Consider the following 14,316-nt stretch of genomic DNA (forward strand, 5'->3'; position numbering starts at 1 on the left):
ATAAAGCCACCGTACACTTATAAAGCTTAAGGCTCTGTTAAACGAGTTATAAGAACTATAATAGAAAAGGTTCGAACTCTTCTTTTCCACTTAGGACTGCCTCGTTACCTTTGGGGTGAAGCTGTTCTCTTAGCTCTTTATATATATAACAGATCACCTAATTCAGCTCTTGAATATAAGAGTCCCTTTAAGCTTTTATAAGGTCAGAAACCTAATATTAATAATATACAGGTTTAGGGTTCTATTGTTTATTATAAAAATAACGACCCGAATATAAAGAAACTAGATATAAGAGCACTTCGAGGTGCTTTAATAGGTTTTAATAACTATAACTATAAGGTTTATAACCTAGTAACTAGAAAGACTGGTTGGTTTCGAGACGTTTATGTCTTAGAGAATCAGTTTCTTTACTCTTCTTTAGATAACTATAATAATAACTATACGCCTAAAAACAATAATAACCTCCCTTCTTATATTAGTACTCAGGCATATAATAAACAGGTTTCTAACCGCGGGCCTTATTAACCCGTTAAGTATAATAAAGGAATCACTTTTAGTGAAAATACCGGTTAATTTTCATAAAATATTCCTTCGCGCGTTTCGAAACGTTCTATTAAGTCTATTTAACCTGAAGAAGAGAATAACAGACTAAAGAGTCTCCGGGCAGCGGGCTATGAAGTTCTAGCTATTGATAATAATAATAATAATAATAATAATATCAACCACAGCCCGGCTAATAATAATAGTAGCCAGAGTACCAGGCTAGAAGTCCAAATACCTTCAGAACCATTAAAACCGGACTATAAGGATTTAATATCCTATAATAATAGTGCGCACTTGCTATATTATATAAAAGATATAATACTTGGAAACCTATAGTTTTAAGAGAATTCCCTATTTCTTTTAACTGTAAATTCGATTAACGAACCAGCTACCTATAAACAGGCTATGAACTGCCCAGATAAAGATAAATGGATAGACGCGATAGTAGCAGAAATATCAGAACTCGAAAAGAGAAAGACCTGGGACTTAATAAATATAAAAAATACGCCTAATAATTATAATAAAATAAAAGAAGACTACCACGTACTAGGAGGTCGTTGGGTCTTTAGAATCAAATATAATAGCTCTGGCGAAGCTATTTAATATAAGGCTCGGTGGGTTATTTAGGGGTTTAATCAGGTTCTAGGTCTTAATTATCTAGAAACCTTTTTAACTACCTGCCGGCCAGAAAGCTATAAACTAGCTTTAATACTAGGCGTATCACGCGGCTGGAAATTCAGGCAGTTCGACATCAAAAACGCGTTCGTTTATGCTGATATAGATACCCTGATATATACTATACAACCCATAGGCTTTAAGAGAGAAGACAGCTTAGAAAATAATAAAAATAATAATTATATAACACTCTATAAGCTTAATAAAGCTTTGTACGGGTTAAAACAAAGTCCTAGACTCTGGTATAATTACCTGGTTAAGATATTAACTAAACTAGGTTACCGGGTCTCTGAATATGATAACGGACTTTTTACCTTTTATAAATATAATAAAATTAAAAGAATAGAAGAACGAGCTATTCTTTTGTGCCACATTAACGATATAGTGGCTCTGAGCCCTTCTAAGGATACTTTAGACTATTTCTTTAAGGAGATATCTAAAGATATTACACTTAAAGACTTAGGTGAAATAAATACCTTTCTAGGCTATATAATAAATATAAATAAAGAAAATAAGACTCTTTCTATAAGTCAGTTACCTTATACTAATAAGATACTTAAAAGGTATAATAAACGAAGTCTGAAAAGGGTTAACACCCCTTGTATACATAAGAAGGTCCTAGTACTAAATCCTGAATAAGCATTAACTAATAATATAAATAAATACTAATAGGAAATCGGGGCTTTATTATATTTAGCCTTGTATTTAAGACCAGATATAACTTACGCAGTTAACTAGTGTTCTTGCTATATAAGTAATCCCTTGTAAGACCACTTTACTGCGTTGAATCGAATCTGGGCTTATATAAATATATATCCTAATATCGGTCTTTTATATAACTATAATAAAGAAGACCTTGGTATTTACGGTTATTCTGATACTAGCTTTTTAGATATAATCGAGGATAGAACCTCGACTTTAGGATATATTTACTACGTGGGAGTAAATAACCCCGTTAGTTAGACCTTAACTAAATAAAAAGTCGTTGCTTTATTAATAATAGAGGCCGAATATATGGCTCTCACAGAAGCTTCTAAAGAAGGAATCTATCTTTATAATCTATATAAAGAAATACTACAGAATCTAGGTCTAGATTCTAATATAAGAGGCAATAATAATAATAATAATAATAATAATAATAATAATAATAATAATAATAATAATAATAATAATAATAATAATAATAATAATAATAATAATAATAATAATAATAATAATAATAATAATAATAATAATAATAATAATAATAATAATAAAACTCTCGAAATTCCTACTATCTTAATAGATAGTGAGAGTGTAAAGAAGCTCGCCGAAAACCCTGAATTTTATAAACGGGTAAAGCATATCGATAGGTAGTATCACTATTATAGGCAATAGCTATAAAATAATAAAATAAGAATCGTATATATAAATACGAAATTTAATATAGCTGATATAATAACTAAAGGTTTAGTAAAAGAGACTTATAATACTCTTTACGGTTATATAAACCTAGGTTATAAGGATGATACGTTGCCTGAGTATGATTTACCGCCTTATAATAATATTAAAGAATTATAATACTAGGCTTTAATACTTAGTATTCTTAGTTCTTTATAAAGGGAATAACTAGGTTTTTTACCTTCGGGTTTTCCTAGATATTAAAGGTTTTTCTGAACTTTCCTTTAGATAATATACTATAATTATAATAAGGGTTTTTAAATTTTCCCTTGAATTAAAAAGAAGAGGTTTTTTTAAATTTTTCCTCTATGTATTCTAGTCTTAGATAGACTAGGATTACTATACTATAATATAATATAATTATAACTATAATCTAACTAAGCTGTACTTATTATATAAGAGTCAGCTTACGGGGGGGTGTTGATATTATACTTATAATAAGTAATAATCTTATAAATATACTAGGTATCGTAAATACGATATCTTGGTTATTACTTAAGCAAATAACGTGGCGTGATAACCGTCGCGTAGGCTGTTAACGTAATAGTTGCCACCTAATCTTTCAGGGTCTTTTGCCAGCCCCGGATCCAGGAAGAAATCCTAGAAGTCAGTTCTTTACATATAAGTAAAACAAGCAGTAATCCTACGGATCTACGAATTCAACAGCTTTTGCTTGATATTCCTCTCTTCCGCGCGTATAGCCTACTACTCGTAGCCCAATTTATCAAAACTGACTAGTCGTGGTAGCGCCGCCTATCCTAGCCGTTAGTAACTACTTTCATGTAAGCGTAGTAGAAAGCCTTACGGGTTCCTCTAGGAGGATATTTTATTCTATAAGCGCGCTTCGCGGGGCTTTTAATTATTATAAAAGCTTTGCCCGCGGAACGCTTATCCTTAGCCTTAGCGGCTTAGGCCAGCTAGGCGCGGCGGTCTATACATAAGGCAGGAGTAGTGATCTCCTTACTAGCCGGGGCGGGAGCAGGTGCCTCCTCGCCGGTATTATTATTATTATTATTATTAGCCCCCTATATTATATATATAAGTTAGTAAACGTTACGCTAGGCTTATAGGAAGAATAAGAAGACGTACCTTCGGGGCCGGAGATAATCCTAAAAGCTTAAATATCTTCTAAAAAAGAGATAAAAGGTTAGCGCGATAATACGATATATAAAGGAGTCGTGAGTGATAGAAAACGTATTACGGATAATAATAGATATAATTAAAGAAAAGAAGAAAAATAGATTTATAGAGGTAATAGCAAAGTTAGTATTATTAGTATAAGTAAGTTACTTAGTTAGGGAAGGTACGCTATAAGGGCTCCTTATATAAAAGGAATAACCCTATAACCCGTTTACGAATAATACTAATATCCTTACACGGAATATTAATCAATTATATAACTATAAAGGCTTATCTTAAGCGCTCTTTAATAAATGGAAAGGTTATTTAAGGTTAAAGAGCTACTAAAGGTTATTATTTAATTAATAAAAAGGCGTTATTTAATTAAATAATAATGCTTCACGAACCTATACCGAATATTTATAGCTTACTAAGGGGGAAGGGGGGTAATATTACGGGTTAACCCCGTAAAGATAATCCGGTAAAGCACCGGATCTTCCGATTAATTATAGTGTATTTCTAGTGGGTCGCCGCGATATTATATTTAGGTCGTAAACACCTATAGAGTTTTCCCCTTTTCCTTCTTTTCTCCTTAGCTTTAGATAATTTAAGTATTCGGCCTTACTTTTTAAATAACTTATAACTAGCCGCTTATATATAGGCTCTGGTTATAGGGTAGGATATAAAGGGCGTGGACCCTTATAATTAAGAGATTACCGGATACTATCTTAGAGGTTATTTAGGATATTAAGTCTATAATTACGGGCCTTATACAGGGAGTCCCGTATAGTATAGTCCTGCCTAATATAGTTAAGGAAATCCTATAGTATATCGATATTTTCCTTTAAGTATTTAGCTTACTCCTCGTGCGTCAGAGGCTATTCTTCTTCTTAATCTGCTTTATAAAGATCTTAGAGGTTCGCTTCCTCTTCTTCCACCGCCGGTGGTAGAGGTCTAGAGGGAGCCCTGGACGGAGGCCTGAATAGGCCCCTATATTTTCACAAGCCATTTTCGTAGTATTATATAACGGCTCTTATCGTGAATTCCGATTAGCGCCTATCTTTAAGAGGTGGTTAGGTGGATCGGTGGATCGCCCGGCTTTATCCCGTTTAACCCTCTGCTAAGCTTATAGGCGCCTAGTTAATCCTCTACTATGGTAATTATTAAATCAATTATTAAATAGCTTACCTTTTATAGAAAAAAGGGCTTATAACCTATTAATCAGAAAGCTTAGAATTATCTATTATAGAAGGAAGAAAGCTTAGCCTAAAGTTAAGCAGCTCGAACTCTGGCTATATCAAAGGCTGTTGCCTGATTGGCCGGCTGGATGTCTTTGTCGGTCACGTGACCTCCACATCCACAACATAACCTGGTACAGACCCGTATATACGTACCTCACCGGCTATTTTGCATAAATGCATTACCTACGCCACATCGCAGGACGGTCTGAGGTAGCTAAGATAAGAAAAACCCGAAAAGAAATCAACGTCCACCTCACTTATGGCAACCCTTGCGCCCCAGTAGATCGTCAGGGAACCGCTTTTCATTCATCTGATAGCCATCCGTTCGAGTCTACCGTCTATCATTTCACACGATGTCCTATCCAGTAACCAAAGCGGCCAAACGAGTTGCCAGCGAGCTACGCGGCGTCGTCGTCTCAGCTGGCCTGATGCAAAATACCGTCAAAGTCCGCGTAGGCGGCCAGAAGTACATCCCAAGGGTTCAAAAGGTGGATGACTCTACTTCCGCCCCAACATGTTTCAGCTACAACCGCCCCTAGCCATTGTCCAACCTTTTCCCATAGCCAAAGACTAACTTTGAGCGTCAAGATGTTCACAACTCCTAAATCCTACCTCGTCCACGATCCGAACTCGTCTCTGCGTACCGGCGATGTGGTCTCTATCGTTCCAGGTTGGCCAACTTCCAAACACAAGCGTCACGTCGTGAAACAGATCATTGCGCCCTTTGGACTCTCCGTGGAAGAACGACCAGCCGTGCCAACTGAGGAGGAGAGGATTATGCTTCGCGATAAAACCAAGGCGGAGAAAGATGCACGGAGAGAGGCGAGGAAAGCGGAGGCCCGTGGGACAAAATCCACTGGATAAGTGGCCCAATTCTCCAAAGACTGAATATGCGAGATGAATGCGCCAGCGATAATTCCATGCCGACTCAAGAATCGTTCTGTCCGCTATACCGGGATGACGGATCCTGGTAAACCTGGACAAGAGAAGACCGACGGTTACTCAAGGAACGATGAACAGCAGATACACGATGCACCTCTGTATTATTACTGCCTGTATTTTTATTTGATACCTTAATGCCAGGCCTCAATCATGCCGACACAGGACTGTTCATAACCTAACCCAGAGGAATGCGAAAGACACTTTCTCCTTGTTTCTTTCCTCCACCACGAAGGAAATAGAGGCACCGCAAGGCTCCCGTCATCTAAATTCCCCCAATGGAACTAGTCTAACCCCCTCGTTCACCGAACATTTTCGCCCAATCTTCGTACTCCTTTAAACCTGCCTTGCTGACACTTGGCCGAATGGTGGACAGGCTTGATTCGAAATCTGAGAATAGAATTGGTCGTATATCTTCCATGGTCATGTGCAGCAACGCATCACCTACGGATCTCAACGGGCCCATGGCGGCGTCTTTTGCAAGTGCCGTTATATCCGAACCGGAAAAGCCTGCCGGACAGAACATATCAGCAAGCGATAGAAGCGAACGGACATGAGTTCATGCATACCGTCAGTCAAGTCAACCAACTTGGCGATATCAGTCTCGGATAGGCTATGCTTCTGCTGTCCGAGTAGCGTCCTGAGCTGCACGGATCTTGTTTTTGGCTCCGGAAGTGGAATGTATTGACGCCTCACGAATCGCCGCCGTGCAGCTTCGTCGATAGCCCAAGGAAGGTTTGTGGCCGCCAGAACAAGGACACGATTCGGATCTCCTCCTCCATTTCCGCCGGCGATAGACCTTCCAGCCGCAGCACGCTGCAGGTCGCTCCATTGGATGAGGAACTCTGTCTTGAGTCTTCGCGTGGCTTCATGTTCGCCCGTATTAGACCTCTGAGACAAGAGAGAATCTATTTCATCGACAAAGATAATGCTAGGCGCAAGTTCTTTTGCGAGGGAGAAGAGAGCTCGTACGAGTTTCTCCGATTCACCAAGATATTTGCTAGTTAAGCTGCTTGCCGAGATAGAAAAAAACGTCGATTGAGATTCGGTAGCGACCGCCCTGGCTAGCATGGTCTTGCCAGTTCCTGGGCAAATGTCAGTAATAAGACTGAACAGTTCGATTCAATTGCTCATGGAAACATGGGGCAGTGTGACGAGCGGTAATTATCCGACAAAAGCATGGTTCGCTTCAGAACATACCGGGTGGCCCAAACAGTAGCATACCCCTCGCTGGCTCGCGGAGTCCCATGAACAAGTCTGGCCGAAGGAAAGGGTATACTACTGTCTCCCGAAGGGCATTCTTTGCTATCTCAAGACCTGCGATATCGTCCCAATGCACCTCATCTCCCTCCACTACAATCTCGTCGAGGATCTGGCTTGCAGCCACTTTGTCTACCGCGGGCGGCAATGTTTTTAGGATGGAAACTTTCCTTCTTTGCCACACATCTTCTGTCGAATCGCGGTCGCCATTGCCGTATTCGACGTGCGGATCCGCGTATAGGCTTTGTGGAAACGGGCCCAAATGAGCGTGTGCCTTACGCTTCCCTTTTTGGCCTCGACTGCCGTGTGTTAACCTCGGGAGGGGTCCTTCCTTCCAACCGCTAGACACCGCCGGTTGCGTATAAATCTCGTGATCATGATGACTTGACATCTCCCCTTCCGGTATCTCCTTTCTCGTGGTGATGTCGTTCTCCAGGGATGCTGCGGAATTCACAACTGTCTTGTTGCTACGCCCACTTCTCCGTTGTTTGTTTGAGTCTTCGGTGTCGGAGGAGCCGCTCGGAGCGTTGTGTGGAGCCCAAAAAAGGGTAGTATCCCCAAGCGCCGGGACCTTTGAGCGGACAGGTTTATCCACTTCAAGCAGGTTCCGAGATGAACTAGTCGTATCATGAGCAGATGAGGGATTCAGGGCGCTGGACGCAGCGCTGACAGAAATGGGGGCGCGCGCATAAGGACGATTGCCGGGATTTCTTGTCACTTGTGGCATTGTCATGGCGCGGCCGTCCATTTCTTGAGGGGCAGGGATGAGCCGCCTTGTGTGTGTATCCCACTCTACTGATAACGGCGTTGAAGGCTTTCTGCCGCGCTCTGGAAGAGCTTGTATGCTATGACGAGAGGCAGATGGTTCACCAGCGAGTGCCACGCCTCCCCCACCAGTCAAGCGATCTCTTGATGTCAAAGCATTCCAGGCTAGAGTCGCAGCCCTATTCGCGCCTGGACGCTTGGAACAGGCTGAATAATTACTGAGTTTGGTGGTTTTTGAGCCAGGCTTGGCTGATCGGAGAGTGGTTCGCATTGTGTACTTCTCTGGGCTTGAAGGGCGTGGTTCCTTCTCCTTCGTGCCTCCCATCGTGGCGGGCCGCGAAAGCTCCGGATATGTCACTGCAGGAATAGTACCATCACCTATCCACCCCTTGTCTTGCGATGGAGAGGAACTAGGGCGACTCTTTTGTCCATGCAGATTGCTGCCGGAGGAACTGGTGCTAGGCGGCTGTGATTGCTCTTGTCGGGATAGTCTCAAGACCTTCAGAAGATCAATTCGCTCTCTACACTGAAGTTCAAGTGCGTGAAGAGACTCGATAAGGGCGCTCTCTGTCTCAGACTGCGATGTGGGCTTGAGAAGCACTTCGGTGACGCGGGGATCGACAATCTCGTCCAACGCATTTGTCCAGCATCGCATAGCCTCTACTTCGTTTCCCTGAATGCGAGGAGTAAAATCCGAGTCAGAAAAATGCCAGTCCAAGCCCTCTTGAAGCTAACCAGTAGGAGTCCCTGGAAGGAGAAAGAGAGAGAAGGGGGGGGGGGGGGGGGGGTTGAAGACGGTCAACTGACCTGACTTTCATAGTAAACTGCCGTTGAGCATTTTAAATAGCTATCGTCGTATGCTTTTTGTAGGATTGCTATTCTCTTCTTGCAAGACATCGAGTGCGGACCGCTGAGAGCATGCTTAGGCTCTTATTGGAAATCGGCCCTTGATAATTAGTGACGCATAACTCGCTGAGGGCCCTGTTCGAGAATCGTACCTACCTACGTTGAAAAGAAGACGGGGGGATTTAATACGGAAGACCGCAGGACAGACTATTCTAACCGCTAAAAATAGTACGGAAACTTTAATAGGCTCCTCCTTTTCAATAGCAGGCCCCTACTAAGTGGGTTATAACTCTATAAGTTCTTTTAAATATAAGTAATATATTTTTCTATACTAAAGTAGGGTCTTTTATTATAAAGGTATAAATAGTTATATTTATACTAATTTAATTAAATTATATAAAATATAGTTAGCTATCTATATACCTTTATAGGGTAGGTATAATTCTTATACACTTATCTTTTTATATCCGAGTATTACGATTTACAGCCGCCCTGTCTAGTATTTATTGCTCTCTCTATCTTCCTTAGAAAGGGTACGCGAGCCCGAGCAGTAGTCTGTACACGCCACTATCTTAGCTACGAGCACCACTATTATCTAGCCGCCCTGTCTAGTACTTATAGCCGTCTCTATCCTATTTCGGAAGGTTACGCAAGCCCGCGTAGTAGTCTGTATATACCACTATCTTAGTTACAGATATCTTATACCGGTATATATATCTTAGGATAAGACTTTCCTACTTAATCTTATCTCTAATATCTATAACTATAAATTCACTGCTTATTATAAGTTTCTGTATATAAACCTCTGGGCGATAGGAATATATAATGTTTAGAAGAGAGTAGTAGAAAAGCAAAAGAGTAATAGAAAAGAGTCGCAGAAAAGAGTAGTAGAATAGAGGGCGGAAAACATTTCTAGTAAGGCTATATAATTAGTTATATAATCGGTTATATAGTTAGTCACGTAACTAGATCTATAACTAATTATATAATATATTACGTTATATTAACGTCTTTATATTATTAGCTATATATATATAACTAGTTAGTTAATATTAGGGGTTTTCGTGTAAAGAGTAAAGAGACGTTATAAGATAATTAAAAGGATAATATAAACTAATATGTTAAATTAAGAGTTAAATTATTCGCTAAACCTCTAAGTCAGGAGTTTAGCTTCACCTATCCCTTTTATAGATAACTAGAGCCTTTTTCCTGAGAACCTTAGAGAACCCCCTTAAAAGTATTCCTAGGACCACGACCTATCCGTCAGTGGTTCTCCCTATTATAATATACCAGGTCGGTCCGGATAGTATTAGTCCTGGAGCCGACTCGACCGCCTATCTCCGAACACTATACCTTATCTAATCCCCTTCGTAACTATTAAGATATATTATTTCCTTTTATTTAGGCTATCCCTGACTTTAATAAATTATACCCGTGATATCACGCCCCTCTTCTAGTGCTTATATCCCTAGGAGTAATATAGTTAACCGGTACCCTTATAAGGACCCTCTCCCGTCCAACCTATATCCTCCGGACATAGCTTTATAACGAAAGGAAAGTCCGTAGACTTCAGTCAAGGAAAAGATATCACAGAAAAGGCTCGATAGCTTAGTATCGCAGAGTGATCGCAATATATTCGTCAACCAAGCGCTGACTTTAAACCAAGACTTTAACTTAAGGGATTAAACTGATCCCTTAACGTACGCACAGAGATAGGTTCGGATCGGTGGTCCGTGCGCGGCCATCGGTCCGACTGCATACCGATAGGTCTACGATCATCTTATTATACTGCCCCCCCCCTGATAAGTCTAGTCCCGCAGACTTATATTATCGTGATGCCTTTAATTACGCGTTTATCGCGATTAATTATCTCTATCTGGTTCTATACAAGCCCTTATTAAAAACCCGTGGGGAAAAAAGAGTGGCCGCTCCTTTATTTACCTGCTTATCGGCGTTCTATCGCCGACTATATACCTCGTGATTTATCTATATACCTTATGATTTATCCGAATATTACTATAGAAACTCCGCGATGCTTATTATTATTATTTATAGTTATCTAACCCTTCACGGATATTATGCCTAGCGCTAGGTAACCGTTCGGCGACGAGTATATAGTTCCGTTACGTAATTTTCCTCGTAGCTCCCGATCTTCCTCCTATAACTATCTTCCCTTATTATAATCGCCGATCGTTTATCGATTATTCGCCGCCTTCTTATCTTCTATTATTATTATTATTATTATTAATAACACTAACCGATTATTATTATATTATCGGTTAATCTATAGGTTACTATAGCTCTGCGTAAGCTCTAATATAATACTAATAAGGGCTAGGAATCGGTTATTAGGGATAAGGCTCCCTGTCTATTTTACGTGTCCCGCTTAGACTCGTATATTAGTATCGATTACCTTAATAAAGCTAGTAACAGCATAGGCGCTAGCCGTTACGTCGCCTATACCCGCGGCTATTAATAATACGTCGCTATAAGTCCGCCGACCGTTTAATATTTTACTTATACTAATTAGTTATTAGGTTCCGGATTTCCTACTAGGCGCCGCTTAGTTATTATAGAATAGCAGTAAGCGCGTCTATATAATAGATAATAACCTAACGCCGATAGCTCGGCGTCGCGCCTATAAGCGTATTTCTAAGGCCTATAAGTGGTTCCGCGTAGTTATAGACCACGGTGAAAAGAAGCTTACTGCTAAAGATATAAGTCTAATCGCTAACCGCTCGGCTACCTATTCCTAATAATTAATAGTCTTAAATACTAGTTCTGGACGAAATTTCGTCCTTACGCTTTATAATAACGGTTAACTTTATACACCGTCTTAGTCGTATTAATAACGCCGAAGCGTCGGCGTTACTAGACTAGACCCGCCCGCCCCGCGAGGGTAACCTCCGCGACGTTAAATCGCTTATTTCTTTTATTAAGGATTTAGCGATAAACGGTTACTATCTATTTAATCGTGAGGACCGCCTCTAAGGTCTCGAGGCGTTTCTATCTTTAGATAGACTCACCGACCTCTTAGCGGCTATTAATAATCCTCGACATCCCGCCTTAGCCCGTCGTTTCGCTGGCCGTTCGGCGGCCACTCGCTATAGTTACGCCTTTATTAATAGCGATAATCCTTTTACTAATGGTTCTAATAAGGCTATCACGCCTATTCCTTATCCCGCTACGACTTATCCTCGCCGTCCTGCTTACCGAGCTTTTACCGCTTTATCGGTTACCCCGGCGCCCGCTAAAAACGCTAAGTACACGCCGCCTATTTTTACGTCCTTTAATAAGGAAGATATCCCTTATTATCGTATTCGTATACCCTATCGCCGTGTACCCTCCCCCTCGCCGGCCCCCGCTAATAACGATAATACCGCCGATAACGTTACTAATAAAACCGATTTCTATAGTTTTAGTAACTAATAATTTTTTATTCGCCGTATAATCGCTAGCTATAATCGCCTAAAATAGCGTTAAACTTTATTCTAATAGTTTTAGGATTTTTATTTTAGGACTAGTCGGGGCTTAACCCCGTTTATTTAGTTACTATAAGGAAAAGGTCCTTATAACCTATAATTAAGTTCTTATCTTATATCCAATAACCCTTCGGCGCCTTATACTATCTCGTAGTTATCCCACTTTTCATATATATGCTTCTTATACTTCTAGTACCTTTTCCGGATCCCTAGAGCGTTTTCTAGGTAGTCCTCTGGTTCCTAGGTATTATACTCTACCGGCTAGCCTGCCTACTTTATAAGATAGAACGTTTTCCCTTATTCTTCTTTATAACTAACGATATCTTTTACCTTTTATTTATCTTACTCCTCCTTTAAAAGCGGGAGATCCTTCGCTAATAGCTCTACGGCTACTCGGTCTCTTTATAGTTCTAATAAGGATACCGGGAATATATCGTGTATCCTCGCGTATTACGCAGGAAGGCGAACTCTATACGCCTACTCGCCGATCCTCTTAGTTACCTATACCCGAATATATCGCGGTGCTAGCTTTAACCCTTACCGGAATCGGAAGTTCTTTATAGATAGTCTAATAATATCGCCTACCTTATACTATTATAGTTAGTAGCGCTTATTATAGTGCCGAGCCTGGTGCTCCGTGGCACGCGCCTAGTATTCGCGGACCTTCCGCCGAACCTCCGCTAATTTCTTAATACGTTCTTGAACGCCCTATACCCGGGTATTATCCCTAGGTCGAATATATTCTACTATACATAGATAGTACCCGTATAACGCTTTATACGGCGAGATACTAAGTAAGGAGTACTCGTTATTATTATAGGCGAACCCTGCTTCTAATAACTAAATAAGCCACTATATTATCGCGTTACCGGCGATCGTTTATAGGTATTTAATTAGGAACTAATATATTCGTTCCGTCTAACTATCCGTTTATAGGTGGTATACGGTAGATAGTCGCTAAGCGTTCGCCTACTCGCGGCAGAACTCTATCTAAAACTAATTAATAAACAGTTTATCCCGGTTTATTATTATACCCTCCGGGCTACCGAATCGGTACTCGATTTCCCTATATAGTAACGCCGCTAGCTAGGGTGCTATTAGATCCTTCCGCGTAGGAATAAACAGAGTATACTTTATATACTAGTCGATAATTACTAGGATAGCGTTATACGTTTACCCGTCTACCCCTTTTATAGGCGGCAGACCCGTAATAAAATCTATACTAATCTCTTAAAACGGATATATAGGTACTAGCAGCGTCTATAGCTAACTATAGGGCTTATATCGTGGTACCTATACTCCTTAATACGCCGAATATACGGCGACGTAATCGCGAACGTCCGCCGCTAAGTCTACCTAGTAGAACTTTCTTAAAATCAGCTCGAGTATCTTATTCGCTCCTATATACCTAGCTCTAGGGTTATTATAGTGCTGTCGCAGGACCTCCGCCCTTAGGGCGCCCTGTATAGGCAGTACTAACCGTCCTTTAAATAGTAGTATATCCTTATCTCTAAGAGAGTACCCTACTCTCTTTCCGGTCCCTTAGTAAATATTCTTAATTAAGGATATATAATCCGGGTTAGTAGTCTATAGCCCTTTAACCAGATCTTTTAGTTTCTCGCTAATAGTATACCGACTTACTATTTCGTTCTGGGTTAGCTCTCTAGCCACGGAATATAGGATATACTAATCCGGTATTATAATAACCCTAGCCTTAGCCTTGGGCGTCGGCGACGTCTTATCGGCGACCCTTCGCTAGGTAATCGCCCTATGCCCTACGTCTTATATTTAGGAGCGGGTAATAATAGCGATAATAATATACCGGGTATTATCGGTAGGACGCAGGGGTCGTAGCCCTTTTCCGTCCTTATCTCTTAAGCTAGGCAGGGCCCCCTCCTATAGAGTCTATACCCGTTTACGCTTATTAGGCCTATATTCGGGTAGCGTTACCCGAGCGGCTTAAACGTAGGCGATCTTTACCGCGTTACTTATTAGGGTAAGGTGGA

General features: G+C 40.6%; 2 protein-coding genes across 2 annotated transcripts; one reads left to right on the forward strand and one right to left on the reverse strand.

Annotated features, from left to right (window-relative positions):
* Positions 1-5,371: 5,371 nt before the first annotated feature.
* On the forward strand, positions 5,372-5,882 carry ACRALDRAFT_1073100 (mitochondrial 37S ribosomal protein uS17m; the record flags this gene model as incomplete). The annotated part of the gene is made up of 2 exons (XM_071018062.1): positions 5,372-5,506; positions 5,607-5,882. 2 exons carry the CDS (start codon positions 5,372-5,374, stop codon positions 5,880-5,882), a joined length of 411 nt encoding a protein of 136 aa, XP_070871278.1.
* A 364-nt stretch (positions 5,883-6,246) lies between these two features.
* On the reverse strand, positions 6,247-8,879 carry ACRALDRAFT_2045038 (uncharacterized protein; the record flags this gene model as incomplete). The annotated part of the gene is made up of 4 exons (XM_071021490.1): positions 6,247-6,467; positions 6,527-7,042; positions 7,158-8,655; positions 8,790-8,879. The coding sequence occupies 4 exons, from the start codon at positions 8,877-8,879 to the stop codon at positions 6,247-6,249; spliced, it is 2,325 nt and encodes a 774-aa protein (XP_070871279.1).
* Between the last annotated feature and the right edge of the window lie 5,437 nt (positions 8,880-14,316).

The sequence above is a fragment of the Sodiomyces alcalophilus genome (assembly GCF_042370955.1).
Source record: "Sodiomyces alcalophilus JCM 7366 unplaced genomic scaffold ACRALscaffold_10, whole genome shotgun sequence".
Lineage (NCBI taxonomy): Eukaryota > Fungi > Ascomycota > Sordariomycetes > Glomerellales > Plectosphaerellaceae > Sodiomyces > Sodiomyces alcalophilus.